The sequence below is a fragment of the Somniosus microcephalus genome, chromosome 9, assembly GCF_052327205.1.
Source record: "Somniosus microcephalus isolate GS21.2 chromosome 9, FLI_Smic_1.0, whole genome shotgun sequence".
NCBI lineage: Eukaryota > Metazoa > Chordata > Chondrichthyes > Squaliformes > Somniosidae > Somniosus > Somniosus microcephalus.
This window is the reverse complement of record NC_140995.1, coordinates 44,312,066-44,327,099: the sequence shown is the minus strand read 5'-3', so window position 1 is coordinate 44,327,099 and position 15,034 is coordinate 44,312,066. Positions and strand designations below refer to the sequence as shown.

At 55.3% G+C, this 15,034-nt stretch overlaps 2 protein-coding genes across 12 annotated transcripts in view; one reads left to right on the top strand and one right to left on the bottom strand.

The window, feature by feature from the left end:
• The window catches only part of LOC147112361 (protein eyes shut homolog), a 2,879,641-nt gene that overhangs the window by 2,203,418 nt on the left and 661,189 nt on the right, over positions 1 to 15,034 (top strand). The gene's annotated exons all lie outside the window — the stretch shown is intronic.
• LOC147112362 (uncharacterized) lies at positions 657 to 3,647 on the bottom strand. The gene is made up of 2 exons (XM_085996558.1): positions 1,956 to 3,647; positions 657 to 1,796 (listed from the first exon to the last, which is right to left on the bottom strand). Exons 1-2 carry the CDS (start codon positions 2,506 to 2,508, stop codon positions 754 to 756), a joined length of 1,596 nt encoding a protein of 531 aa, XP_085852684.1. The 5' UTR covers positions 2,509 to 3,647; the 3' UTR covers positions 657 to 753.

The following is a 15,034-nucleotide window of genomic DNA, read 5'->3' as shown; positions in this document are numbered from 1 at the left end:
GGCTATCCTTTGTGTACCTGGCTCATGACCCCGCTCCGCGCGCCCAGGACCCCTGCTGAAGAGGCATACAACGAGAGTCATCAAGCGAGCAGGAACATAATCGAGCAAACAATTGGCGTCCTCAAGCAGCGGTTCCGCTGCCTGGATTGTTCCGGCGGATCTCTGCAGTATTCCCCGGACCGAGTGTCCCAATTCGTCGTTGTTTGCTGCATGCTGCACAACCTGGCTTGCCGCAGGACTCAGGCACTGCCACCTCACGTTGGACCACCACCTCAGGAGGAGGAGCAGGAGGAGCATGAGGAGGAGGAGCAGGAGGAGGAGTACCATCCCAGGAGGGAGCGAGAAGGTCCAAGGGCCGTCCGTCGGCGGCTTATTGAACGTCACTTCTAAGCCCCCTGCCAGGGAATGCCTTGTGGCCATGAAGGAACATGAACGCAGCCGCTCTGCAAGCCCTCAGCCGGCGAAGGCAACAAACACTTACAGCAACAAACATGGACACTCTCTGAATAAAGAGAAATCTTTATTTTAGACCAATGAAACCCCTTCCCACATGAAACCCAGAAACATTCAACGGCCCCAAAAAACAGTACATCAAATGACTCACTCCCACAACCTGGGGAGGAATAACTGAACATTTGGACAAAAATGGCCTTCATCCTCGGCCTTAACCCAAAAAACATCCCCAGAAACAAAACAACCATCCCCAAAAGAAACATAGGCATCGCCATATAAAATAACACTTGGCCACACCGTCTACTTATTGGGCCGCGAGGGCGAGACCTTGTCGAGCCTTTTGGGGCCCCTGCCCGGCCTGCTACTCCTCCGCAAGCTCTGCCCAGTGGCTGCTGCGAGGCTGGGGGAAGGCTCCTGAGGGTCAGATGTCCTTCCGGCAGATGCCCTTGGGGGGCGGCCTAGACGGGGTTTGGCCCTCGAGGGGCCGGCTGGTGATTGGCGCAGCTGTGCCTTGCCAACATCATTCGCAGCCGCTTGCCGTTGAGGCGCCGCTGGGGGAGTGGCGGTGACGGCTGGAGGAATGTGTGCAATCTGGCGGATGGTAGGCGCTGGCTGGTGATGTGGCACTCTGGCACTCGCCCGGGCCCGCACTGCAGCGTGCGCACCAATCTGCCGAAGGGCAGCCCGCTGTGCTGCTGCAGCGCGGCGGGTGTCCAGGCGATGCCTGGCTGATGCAGCGCATGTGGCAGCAGTGAGTGCCTCCGTTGCCCTGGTCTGCGACCGCAACAGAGCAGCCACTGTCTGGACGGCATCACTGATCAGCCGGCCACTCGCGGCATGTGAGGCCCCGAACTCGCGCACACTACTAGCCAGGGACTCGATCGCCTCAGGCATCCGTGCCACTACCCCCATCAGCTCGGTGTGCCGGCGATCCGAATCCTGGGCCATTTGATCGAGGTGGCGCGCCTCCACTGAGTTGAACGTGGCCGGACTGGAGTCCGGACTCGCCCGCTGGGGAGCAGGGGGCAGAGCTGCCCGACCCTTGCCACGTTGCCGGCGGCGACTCGGCCCAGCAACTGTACTCCCCTCCGATCCTTCCCCCCTCTGGGGGGAAGGCCGCGGACCAACCACAGCCCTCCTGGGTTGCTGGACGCCACTGGTCCCAGCAGCTCCACTCCCCTCCGACACTTCCTCCAGGCTCTCCTCCAGGGAAGACATGTCCACTACTTCGGCATCTGCAGCCGGACCTGAGTGCTGCCCTGATGGTCCGCCTTCCTGTTCCTCCTCCTCCTCCTCCTCGGAGGGGCTGTCACTGGCAGCTTCAGGGAGCTCCTCGTCACCAGCTGAAAGCAGGAAGGCACAAGAGTAGCTTTAGAGTGAGGAGAGGGCGTCAGCGAGGGCGGCATGACTGGTGGCATTCAGCGCATTGGTCGGACAGTGGCAAAGGAGGTAGATCGGATGCGCAAGTGCGACGAGAGAGGTCCAAAAGGTGATGTCCATACCATTGTGGCCCAGAAGAGGGTCGGCATCTCCACAGGCGACGGGCCCAATCACCCGGGCTCCCATGAGGCGACTCACGCGCTCCTCCAGGGGAGTGAGCTCCTGGATCTGGGGGCGGCCTCCCCCGGTCTCCTCCTGGTGCCTTCGGTTGTTGGCAAGTTTTGCCTGCAAGAGAAAGGACGGCCTGTAAGTACGGTGTGTAGCCCTGATGTGGTGTGCACTGCCTCCCATGGTGGAATAGCTTGGCCAGTGTGTAGCCCTGATGTGGTGTGCACTGCCTCCCATGGTGGAATAGCTTGGCCAGTGTGTAGCCCTGATGTGGTGTGCGCTGCCTCCCATGGTGGAATAGCTTGGCCAGTGTGTAGCCCTGATGTGGTGTGCGCTGCCTCCCATGGTGGAATAGCTTGGCCAGTGTGTAGCCCTGATGTGGTGTGCGCTGCCTCCCATGGTGGAATAGCTTGGCCAGTGTGTAGCTCTGATGTGGTGTGCGCTGCCTCCCATGGTGGAATAGCTTGGCCAGTGTGTAGCCCTGATGTGGTGTGCACTGCCTCCCATGGTGTAAAGTGCAGAATGTGCAATTGATGTTCATGACTGTCCCATAGCTGTTGGCTGAGGGCTGGCCATTAGGGCTTTCAGGTCCCTTTGCCCATCATGTCAGGTGTACATGCAAGGATGAGGAGGAGACTGGAAAGGGTACTCACCCTGACAATCCTGGTCAGGTCATTAAACTTCTTCCGGCATTAGACATTGTCTCTGGGGGCATCGCCGGTGGCCGACACCCAGCGGGCGACCTCCCTCCAGGCTTTCCTATAGACGCTGGTGGGAGGCTTCCTGCCAGTGTCCGGGAACAAGATGTGCTGTCTCTTCTCCAAGGCCCTCACCATCACCTTCAAGTCATGGGCTGAGAAGCGCAGGGCACGCTCACGGGCCTTCTGTACCGTTGCCATGGCTCCTTCTGATCACCAGCAGTGTTCAGGCCTAGCTGGAAGGCTGCAGTGTGCAGGCCGTTGCAGCAGACCAAGTCGACCCTTCCCCCTTTAAGAGCTGGCCGGCGCCACGGTGTCTGCTGTCAATCAAGAAATGACCGCACCTGCGCTGCGCCCGGCCTCGGCGCTATCCCTCAGCACCGCCGGCTTAGCGCCTAAAGATAGGCGTGCATCGCCAGTTTTAGCGCTCAAGCAACCTCTTAGGGCGAAGCTACTGAATATCGGCGAAGTGCCCTCGACTTTGTGCCGGGCGCAAACTTTAGCACCCGCCTGACTTTACCGCCCCAAAACTGGCTATACTGAATTTCGAGGCCTCTGTGTCTCTTGTAGATGGGCAGCAGGTGCATGGGAACATAGAGTCATAGGCCTAGAAATTCAGTTGGCGCCGCGCCAGGGTTTTGGCGCCGGAAAGTTAGCGCCGGCGCTAAGTCCCCCTGCGCGCGCCAAAAATTCAGTAGTGCCGCGCCCAAACGGCTGCCGGCGCTACTGAAGGGTGTTTGCGCCTGAAAATGGGCGCTACCTGCCGCATTGCGGCGCTATTCCGGCGCTGCGGCGCCCGATGCGGTGCGGCAGGCTCGGGAAGTGCAGGCCTCCTCCTTCAGTTAAGGAGGAGCTGCCTGCACCCGCCCGCTGGCTGGTAAAATCTTCACAAAAATGAGCCCGGCACCTCGGGGAAGTGCCGGGCTCGCAGCCCAGAAGCATCTGTTCCGCGGGGGGGGGGGTGGAGGAGTCCGGGGAGGGAGGTGCGGGCAGGCGGCCGGCGGGAAAGCGGCCGGCCGCCGCGCGACCTTAATGCGCCGGCGCAAACTCCTGTAAGACTCGGTTGCCAGAGTCTTAGTTGCGGCTGCCACGGGCGAGGCGGCCGCAACTCAATTTCGGCGCTGGGGCCCGTCACCACGGCAACCGGGACGCTGCGCACACCGATGACGTCATCGGTGCCGGCGCAGCGCAACCGGTCTACCGCCGATGGTAGGGCCCCAGGGAATTTCTGAACCGGCTGTAAGTCCAGCGCAATGACCTCTAGCGCCGCAAAATGGGCGCAAAGCCCACTCAATTTCTAGGCCATAGAGTCATACAGTTATACAGCACAGAAAGAGGCCCTTTGGCCCATCGTGTCCGCGCCGGCCATCAAGCCCTGCCTAATCTAATCCCATTTTCCAGCATTTGGTCCGCAGCCTTGTATGCTATAGCATTTCAAGTGCTCATCCAAATGCTTCTTGAATGTTGTGAGGGTTCCTGCCTCTACCACCCTTTCAGGCAGTGAGTTCCAGATTCCAACCACCCTCTAGGTGAAAAAGTGCTTCCTCAAATCCCCTCTAAACCTCCTGCCCCTTACCTTGAATCTATTCCCCCTTGTTATTGACCCCTCTACTAAGGGAAAAAGTTCCTTTCTATCTACCCTATCTATGCCCCTCATAATTTTGTACACCTCAATCAGGTTCCCCTCAGCCTTCTCTGCTCCAAGGAAAACAACCCCAGCCTGTCCAGTCTTTCTTCATAGCTGAAGCGCTCCAGCCCAGGTAACATCCTGGTAAATCTCCTCTGCACCCTCTCCAAAACAATCACATCCTTCCTAAAGTGTGGCAACCAGAACTGCACACAGTATTCCAGCTGTGGCCTAACCAGCGTTTTGTACAGCTCCATCATAACCCCCCTGCTCTTATATTCTATGCCTCGGCTAATGAAGGCAAGTATCCCATATGCCTTTTTAATCACCTTATCCACCTTTTCTGCTGCCTTCAGGGATCTATGTACATGCACACCAAGGTCCCTCTGATCCTCTGTCTTTCCTAGGGTCTTACCATTCATTGTGTATTCCCTTGCCTTGTTAGTCCTTCCAAAATGCATCACCTCACACTTTTCAGAGTTAAATTCCATTTGCCACTGTTCCGCCCATCTGACCAACCCATCTATATCGTCCTGCAGACTGAGGCGACCCTCCTCGCTATTTACCACCCCACCAATTTTCGTGTCATCTGCTAACTTACTGATGATACCTTTTACATTCACATCCAAATCATTAATGTAGACCACAAACAGCAAGGGACCCAGCACCGATCCCTGCGGTAACCCACTGGACACAGGCGTCCAGTCACAAAAACAACCTTCGACCATCACCCTCTGCCTTCTGCCACTAAGCCAGTTTTGGATCCAATGTGCCAAGGCACCCTGGATCCCATGGGCTCTTACCTTCTTGACCAGTCTCCTGTGCGGGTCTTTATCGAAAGCCTTACTGAAATCCATGTATACCACATCCACTGCACTACCCTCATCCACACACCTAGTCACCCCCTCGAAAAATTCAATTAAATTGGTCAGACATGATCTTCCCTTGACAAAGCCATGCTGACTATCCCTGATTAATCCTTGCCTCTCCAAGTGGAGACTAATTCTGTCCCTCAGAATTTTTTCCAATAATTTCCCTGCCACTGATGCTAGGCTCACTGGCCTGTAATTCCCTGGTTTATCCCTACTACCCTTCTTGAATAATGGTACTATGTTAGCTGTTCTCCAGTCCTCTGGCACATCCCCTGTGGCCAGAGAGGTTCTGATAATTTGTGTCAAAGCCCCTGCAATCTCCTCCTTTGCCTCACACAGCAGCCTGGGATACATCTCGTCCGGGCCTGGGGATTTATCCACTTTTAAGCCTGCTAAAACCGCTAGTACCTCCTCCCTCTCGATGCTAATATGTTCAAGTATATCACAGTCCCCCTGCCCGATTTCTATGTCTACATCGTCCTTCTCCATAGTGAACACAGATGCAAAAAATTCATTTAAAACCCCACCTACATCTTCTGGCTCCACACACAGATTGCCACTTTGGTCCCTAATGGGCTCTACTCTTTCCCTAGTTATCCTCTTGCCCTTAATCTATCTATATATATAAAAGGATAGTGGTGTCTGTCTGTCTGTCTGTCTATCCGGGCATCACTCAAAAGTTATAGAGCGTACCTACACATATGTTATATATCAAAAGAAAGGTTATGATTAGGAGGGTCAGACAAAAATTGATCGGACAGTAGACAAAAAACGTTCAGAATTCCACTCATTAGCGGTTGGCCAATCATACGGGAGAAATCCGCTCATTAGCATTGAGTGACGTGAAGGTTGACCAATCCTACGGGGGGAGCGCACTGCGTCACGGGGGGCGTTTAATTGCGTGTGTGGGCTGGGCCTAATCTTTCAAACTGCCGTTAATTCGGCCATCTTTACCTCAGCTTTTACTTTTATTCACTTTTTAACAGCTGCCACCTTCCTGTTCTATATGGCTTAATGCCAGATCATGTAGTGCAGTTGTCTTCTTAGCTATGGGGTGCTTAAAAACCTGAACTTTAATACAGGGAACTAAGGAAAAGAACAAATTAATTCAGTTTTAAATAGTATTTAGGAACAGTTAGAAATGAAGTGATCCATTTCAAGTATGAAGGAACTCAGTTGTCTTCCAGGGAAGGTCTCCCCACCTTGTGGAGCTGGAGGCCCCAGCCGGGGACTCGGCCTTTCCCCCCCTCGGCCCGGTCCTCGGCTCCGTTTGCGGCCGGGGACTCGGCCTTTCCCCCCTTCGGCCCGGTCCCGGGGCTCGGCTCCGTTTACGGCCGCGGGCCGGGGTCTCTGCCTTTCCCCCCCTCGGCCCGGTCCCGGGGCTTGGCTCCGTTTCTGGCTGCGGGCCGGGGACTCGGCCTTTCCCCCCCTCGGCCCGATCCCGGGGCTCGGCTCAGTGTCCGGGCCTGAGGCGCTAGGGAGGGAGAGGGGAGGGAGGGAGAGGGCAGGGAGGGACAGAGAGGAAAGCAGGGAGAGACAGGAGGAGGGGAGAGAGAGAGGGGGAGGGAGGGAGAGAGGCAGGGAGAGGAGAGGGAGAGAGAGGGAGAGGGGAGGGAGGGAGAGAGAGGGAGAGAGAGCGGGGAGGGAGGGGGAGAGGGGAGAGACAGGGGCAGGGAGAGAGAGAGGGGAGAGAGAGAGGGGCAGGGAGAGAGAGGGGGAGGGAGAGAGAGAGGGTGAGGGAGGGAAAGAGTGAGGGAGTGGGAGAGGGAGAGAACTCGCCTTCTTCCTTCCTTCCTTCGCAGGGGTCCATCGGGCCAGGCCTGAGGCATTCCTTCCCCCACTCTCTCTCCAGGCTAATCCCGAACTAAATCCAGCAGTCTCTCTCTCTCTCTTCCCCACCATCTCTCTTCTCCCCCAGTCTCTCTCTCTCTCTTCCCCCGTCTCTCTCTTCTACCCCCAGTCTCTCTCTCTCTCTCTCTCCCCCCAGTCGCTCTCTCTCTCTTCCCCCAGTCTCTCTCTCCCCCCAGTCTCTCGCTCTCTCTCTTCCCCTCAGTCTCTCACTCTCTCTCCTCCCCAGTCTCTCTCTCTCTCTCCCCCCCAGTCTCTCTCTCTCTCTCCCCCCCAGTGTCTCTCTCTCCCCCAGTCTCTCTCTCTCTCTCTCCCCCCAGTCGCTCTCTCTCTCTTCCCCCAGTCTCTCTCTCTCTCTCTCTCCCCTCAGTCTCTCTCTCTCTCTCTTCCCCTCAGTCTCTCTCTCTCTCTCCCCCCCAGTCTCTCTCTCTCTCCCCCCCAGTCTCTCTCTCTCTCTCTCCCCCAGTCTCTCTCTCTCTCTCTCCCCCCCAGTGTCTCTCTCTCCCCCAGTCTCTCTCTCTCTCCCCCCCAGTCTCTCTCTCTCTCTTCCCCCCAGTCTCTCTCTCTCTCCCCCCCAGTCTCTCTCTCTCTCCCCCCAGTCTCTCTCTCTCTCCCCCCAGTCTCTCTCTCTCTCTCTCTTCCCCCAGTCTCTCTCTCCCCCCCCCAGTCTCTCTCTCTCTCCCCCCCAGCCTCTCTCTCTCTTCCCCCCAGTCGCTCTCTCCCCCCCCAATTGCTCTCTCCCCCCCCCGTCTCTCTCTTCTCCCCCCAGTCTCTCTCTCGATCCCCGGGCCTCTCTCCCCCCCCCCCAGTCTCTCTCTCTTTCCCTCTCTCTCTCTCTCTCTCTCTCCTTCCCACACAGACAGACAGACAAACTCATTTATATATATAAAAATTATTTCTACTTTTTTCATAACAACATGCCCTCAAAAAACACTCGGCACCACCGGGCACTCCAGCTAGTATACTTATAAAACACCTTAGGATTTTCCTTTATTTCGCTCACCAGTGTTATTTCATGGCCCCTCCTCGCTCTTCTAATTTCTTTTTTAAGTATCCCCCTGCACTTTTTATACTCCTCTAGGGCTTCCTCTGTCTTTAGTCCTTTGTATCTGCCAAAATCCCCCCTTTTTTTCCTATTCCATTCTCGTATATCCCTTGACATCCAAGGTTCCCTGGGCTTGTTGGTCCCACCCTTGACCTTTACGGGAACATGTTGCCATTGTACTCTCTCTATTTCCTTTCTGAAAGACTCCCAATGCTCCGATGTGGATTTTCCTACAAGTAGCTGATCCCAGTCCACTTTGGCCAGATCCTGCCTTATAATATTAAAATCGGCCTTCCCCCAATTTAGAACCTTTATTTCCGATCCACCTCTGTCCTTTTCCATGACTACCTTAAATCTCACCGAATTATGGTCACTGTCACCAAAGTGCTCACCTATTAACACTTCTACCACTTGCCCGGCCACATTCCCTAGAATTAGGTCCAGTACCACCCCCTCTCTTGTAGGACTTCCTACATGCTGGATCAAAAAGCTCTCCTGGATGCACTTTAAGAATTCTGCACCCTCTAAGCCTTTCACACTCTGACTATCCCAGTTAATATTGGGGAAGTTGAAATCCCCCACTATTATTACCCTATTATTTGCACATTTCTCTGAGATTTGCCCACATATCTGTTCCTCTATCTCCCTTGACTGTTTGGGGGCCTATAGTACACTCCCAGCAAAGTGCTTGCCCCCTTTTAGTTTTTAAGTTCTACCCATATGGCCTCATTAGAGGAACCTGTTAATATATCATCCCTCCTTACAGCAGTAATTGACTCCTTAATTAATATTGCGACACCCCCTCCACTTTTACCCCCCCCCCCCTGTCTCGCCTGAAGATTCTATACCCCGGAATATTGAGCTGCCAGTCTTGCCCCTCCCTCAACCATGTCTCCGTGATAGCAACAATATCATACTCCCATGTGTTCATCAACACCTTCAGTTCATCCACCTTATTCGCAAGACTCCTTGCATTAAAATAAATGCCACCCAGCCTTGCCCTACTCCCTTGTGCCGTTACATATTTGCTCTGCCTTCCAAGCTGACTTGTTTTTTCCTCTATATATGGCTGTACATCACCCCCTATTATAGCTCCAATCTGTATCCCATCCCCCTGTCAAGTTAGTTTAAACCCCCCCCCCCCCCAACAGTGCTAGCAAACCTCCCCGCAAGGATATTTGTCCCGTTCTGGTTCAGGTGCAACCCGTCTGACTTGTACAAGTCCCACCTTCCCCAGAAGCAGACCCAGTGATCCAGGAAACTAAAGCCCTCCCTCCTGCACCAACTCATTAGCCACGCATTCATCTGCTCTATCCTCCTATTCCTATACTCACTAGCACGTGGCACCGGGAGTAATCCAGAGATTACAACCTTTGAGGTCCTGCTCTTTAATCTACTACCTAGCTCCCTAAATTCTTGCTGCAGGACCTCATCCCTCTTCCTACCCATGTCGTTGGTCCCAATGTGAACCACGACCTCTGACTGTTCACCCTCCCCTTTCAGAATGCCCTGCAGCCGTTCAGTGACATCCTTGACCCTGGCACCAGGGAGGCAACAAACCATCCTGGAGTCACGTCTACGGCCACAGAAATGCCTATCTGTTCCCCTTACGATAGAATCCCCTACCATTATTGCTCTCCCACTCTTTTTCCTCCCTTCCTGAGCAGCAGAAGCACCCCCGGTGCCAGGAAGTTGGCTGCTGCTGCCTCCCCCTGGTAAGTCATCCCCCTCAACAGTATCCAAATCGGTATACCTGTTTGAGAGGGGAATGGCCACAGGGGTCCCCTGCACTACCTGCCTGCTTCTACTGCTCCGCCTGATGGTCACCCATTTCCCTTCTGCCTGTGCAACCCTTAACTGCGGTGTGACCAACTCACTAAACGTGTTATCCACGACCCTCTCAGCATCGCGAATGCTCCAAAACTCATCCATCCGCAGCTCCAGTGCCTCAATGCGGACTGCTAGAAGCTGCAGCTGGATACATTTCCGGCACACATGGTCGTCAGGGACACCAGCAGTGTCCCTGAATTCCCCCATAGCGCAGGTGGAGCATAAGACGAGGCAGGGCTGTCCTGACATGACTTACCCTTTAATTAATTCAATACCACCAATTAAAGATATACTCTAGGGCGCTTGTATGGCAGAAGTACCCGCTACACCACAGAGACCCTAGAAAATATAAACCGCAGAATTGAAGTTACCTTACAGCTAAATGATATATTTAAGGGCACTGGTTTATAAACAGTCCCCGCTACACCACAGAGACTTTAGAAATTATAAACCACAAAGTTAAGGTTTAAAAAGAGAGAAATACTCACCAACCAATCACTTACCTGCTTTCTGGTGACGTCACACTTCGATTTCTTTTTACTTCTCTCCTTCCCTCTGAGTTCCGAGATTGGAGACTGGTACGCCTTACCTGGTCTCTGGAGCCTTTTATACTCACAGGTAAACCACTGTTATACCTGCCTGTGTGGGTGTTTGTATTCCACTGTGTACATGTCTGTACATGCCTCGGCTGACTCCTCCCACGAGTCCAGGTATAAAGGTGACTGCTCCACAGTCCCTCTGTATTCTGGACTGGTCGACCACTCGAGGCACACCTTCATTCTCTTGTTAATAAAAGCCTGTTAGTTACTCGCTTAACCTCAGTCTTTTGAGTAATTGATAGCGCATCAATTTTATTAACAAGATTTTTTTATAATGGAGAAGATCCTCACACCAGCATGCCTGGACTTAGACCATCGGGAGGCGGACGCATCCACCAAGTTTGCTCACTGGCTTAGGTGCTTTGAAAGATTCCTGATCGCCTCCGCTGCAACGGTCAAATCGGATGAGGACAAACTGGATGTCCTGACCTCCAAAGTGAACCACCGAGCGTACTCGGTCATCCAGGACGCGACCTCGTACACGGCTGCTCTCAAGCTCCTCAAGGACCAGTACACGCGCCCAGTGAACGAGGTGTACGCCAGGCACCTCCTGGGGAGTCGTAAACAACAACCTGGGGAATCGACCGAGGAATACCTTCAGGCACTGTCTGTGCTTGGCCGGGCCTGTGGTTGTAAGGATGTAAAGGCCGCCGTGTACACAGAGGAATTTATCCGGGACGCTTTTGTAGCGGGCCACAGGTCCAATTACACCCGACAGCGACTATTGGAGCAGAGTGACCTCGACCTCAACAAGGCCTCTGAACTCGCACTATCATTGGACGCAGCCTACCGGGGCATGGATGCCTACTCCTCTGCACCGTGGACGCCGCGGGGAATGACAGCCTGGGACACGGTAGGACCGTCTCATAGCGCCGTGCCACCCCAGCCACATCCCAGCAATGGCCCAACTACCGCAGCAGTGTCCCAAGGCCAGAAATGCTGCTTCTGTGGCCAGGCCAAACACCCCAGAGCGCGCTGCCCAGCGAAAAATGCGATCTGCTCGGGCTGCGGGAAGAAGGGACACTACGCCAGCGTCTGCAGGGCCAAAGCCACCCCGAACCCCAGCAGCGCCGCGTGTGGGCCGTGCGGGCCGCCATCTTGGGCCTCCCCAGCCATGTGCGAACCACCGGAACAGCAGCCATTTTGGACGCCTCCAGCCACATGGGGCTCATGGACGCCGCCATCTTGGATGCCAGCCGGGACGCAGCAGGCCCCCAACACCGCCTCATCTGATACCCGCAGCGACACACCGACCCCTACGCTGGCCTCCGTTACGCTGGACCAAGCGAGACCGCACCAACTGGCCCGATCCACAATGGACATTAAGGTAAATGGTCACGAAACAACCTGCCTTTTTGACTCTGGGAGCACGGAGAGCTTCATCGACCCCGACACGGTGCGGCGTTGCTCTCTCCCAGTCCTGCCTGCGCACCAGCGGATTTCTATGGCCTCCGAGTCCCAGTCGGCGGACATTGGCGGCTACTGCGTGGTGACACTCTTAGTAGACGGGACTGTGTACGATAATTTTAAACTTCTGGTCCTGCCCCACATCTGTGCTGCCGTTCTACTGGGGTTAGATTGTCAGTGCCACCTTAAAAGTGTTACGATGGCGTACGGTGGACCCCTCCCCCCACTCACAGTCCGCAGCCAGCAGCTTCCAAACTGCCCGCCGCGCACCAGGTGCAACCTCTCCACACTCAGAGTCACCACCCCCCCACTGTTTGCTAACCTCACTCCTGACTGTAAGCCCATCACCACAAAGAGCAGGCGATACAGTGCCGGGGACAGGGTTTTCATTAAAACCGAAGTGGAGCGGCTCCTGAAGGAGGGGATTATTGAGGGCAGCACCAGCCCCTGGCGAGCCCAGGTTGTGGTCGTTAAGACCGGCGAGAAGCAGCAGTACCGCGTCTTCTCGACCATTGACCTGAAATCAGCGTACCACCAGCTCCCTATCTGCCCTAAGGACCGCCAGTATACTGCCTTTGAGGCAAACGGCCGCCTCTATCACTTCCTTAGGGTTCCCTTTGGCGTCACCAACGGGGTCTCCGTCTTCCAAAGGGAGATGGACCGGATGGTCGATCAAAATGCGTTGCAGGCCACTTTCCCATATCTGGACAATGTGACCATCTGCGGCCATGACTTGCAGGACCATGACGCAAACCTCGAAAAATTCCTCTGCACCGCCCAACTCCTGAACCTGACGTATAACAAGGAGAAGTGCATATTCCGCACAACCCGCCTCACCATCCTTGGCTGTGTTGTGGAACACGGAGTCATCGGTCCCGACCCCGACCGGATGCGTCCCCTTATGGAACTCCCACTGCCCCACTGCCTCAAGGCCCTGAAGAGGTGCCTAGGGTTTTTCTCCTATTACGCCCAGTGGGTCCCCTACTATGCGGACAAGGCCCGTCCACTGATCAAGTCCACCTCTTTTCCCTTGACAGCAGAGGCCCGCTTAGCTTTCCACCGTATCAAGGAAGACATTGCCAAAGCCACCATGCACGCAGTGGACGAATCCATCCCCTTCCAGGTGGAAAGCGACGCGTCCGACTTTGCCCTGGCCGCTACCCTTAATCAGGCGGGGAGACCCATGGCCTTCTTTTCACGAACCCTCCAGGGCCCGGAGACCAGACACTCCGCTGTTGAGAAGGAGGCCCAGGCTATTGTGGAGGCTGTGCGTCATTGGAGGCACTACCTGGCCGGAAAACGATTTACCCTGCTCACTGACCAGCATTCAGTTGCTTTTATGTTTAACAACAAGCAGAGGGGCAAAATCAAAAAACGACAAGATCTTGAGGTGGAGAATCGAACTTTCCACCTACAATTACGAGATCTTGTACCGGCCCGGGAAGCTCAATGAACCCCCGGATGCTCTATCGCGTGGCACCTGCGCCAGCGCGCAGATCGATAGACTGCGGGCCCTCCACAATGACCTCTGCCACCCGGGGGTCACCAGGTTCTTCCACTTCATCAAGGCCCGCAACCTGCCTTACTCCATTGAGGAGGTCAGGACCATGACCAGGAACTGCCAAGTCTGCGCTGAGTGCAAACCGCACTTTTATAGACCAGACAGGGCTCACCTGATAAAAACCACTCGCCCCTTCGAGCGCCTGAGCGTTGAATTTAAAGGGCCTCTCCCTTGCCTCCGACCGCAATGTGTACTTCCTCAACATTATTGATGAGTACTCCCGTTTCCCGTTCGCCATCCCCTGCCCGGACATGACCAGTGCCACGGTCATTAAATGTCTGAACGACCTCTTCACCCTGTTCGGTTTCCCCAGCTATATCCATAGCGACCGGGGCTCATCGTTTATGAGCGACGAACTCCGCCAGTACCTACTCGCTAGGGGTATTGCCACAAGCAGGACCACCAGTTACAACCCCCGGGGGAACGGACAGGTGGAAAGAGAGAATGCGACAGTTTGGAAGGCCGCCCTGCTAGCCTTAAAGTCTAGGGGCCTTCCGACCTCCCGCTGGCAGGATGTGCTCCCCGATGCGCTCCACTCTATTCGGTCACTGCTCTGCACTGCCACTAACGCCACCCCTCATGAGAAAATGTTTGTCTTCCCAAGGAAGTCCACATCGGGGACATCGGTACCGCCATGGCTGACGTCCCCAGGGCTGGTCCTACTGAGAAGACACGTGAGGACCCATAAAATGGACCCCCTGGTCGAGAGGGTCGACCTCCTCCACGCCAACCCCCAGTATGCTTACATTGCGTACCCGGACGGGCGGGAGGACACAGTCTCCATACGAGACCTCGCACCCTCGGGGGCCCAAGTATCCCACTACCCACTACCACCACCCCCCCACGATCCAATATCCAACCCCAGCAAGACGGCACGCCTGGGCCCCGCGACCCGCTCGACACCCATGAGGACTACACACCAGTGCCCCAGCCTACGCGGGACTCGACGCCGGAAGCTTCACTACCCCTGCCGTCGCCACGTCTATCACAGCGGCAGACAAGACCTCCGGAGAGACTCCAATACACAAACTTTTAATACACTTCACCCTGCCGGACTCATTTTTAAACAAGGGGTGAATGTGGTAAACCACTGTTATACCTGCCTGTGTGGGTGTTTGTATTCCACTGTGTACATGTCTGTACATGCCTCGGCTGACTCCTCCCACGAGTCCAGGTATAAAGGTGACTGCTCCACAGTCCCTCTGTATTCTGGACTGGTCGACCACTCGAGGCACACCTTCATTCTCTTGTTAATAAAAGCCTGTTAGTTACTCGCTTAACCTCAGTCTTTTGAGTAATTGATAGCACATCAATACTCACAGCTCACTGCTCAGCCCGCGATTCCCGCCGACTCTCGCTCCGCACTGAGGCCTTACCTGGTCTCTGGAGCCTTTTATACTCACCGCTCACCGCTCAGCCCGCGATTCCTGCCGACTCTCGCTCCGCACTGAGGCCTTACCTGGTCTCTGGAGCCTTTTATACTCACCGCTCACCGCTCAGCCCGCGATTCCCGCCGACTCTCGCTCCGCACTGAGGCCTTACCTGG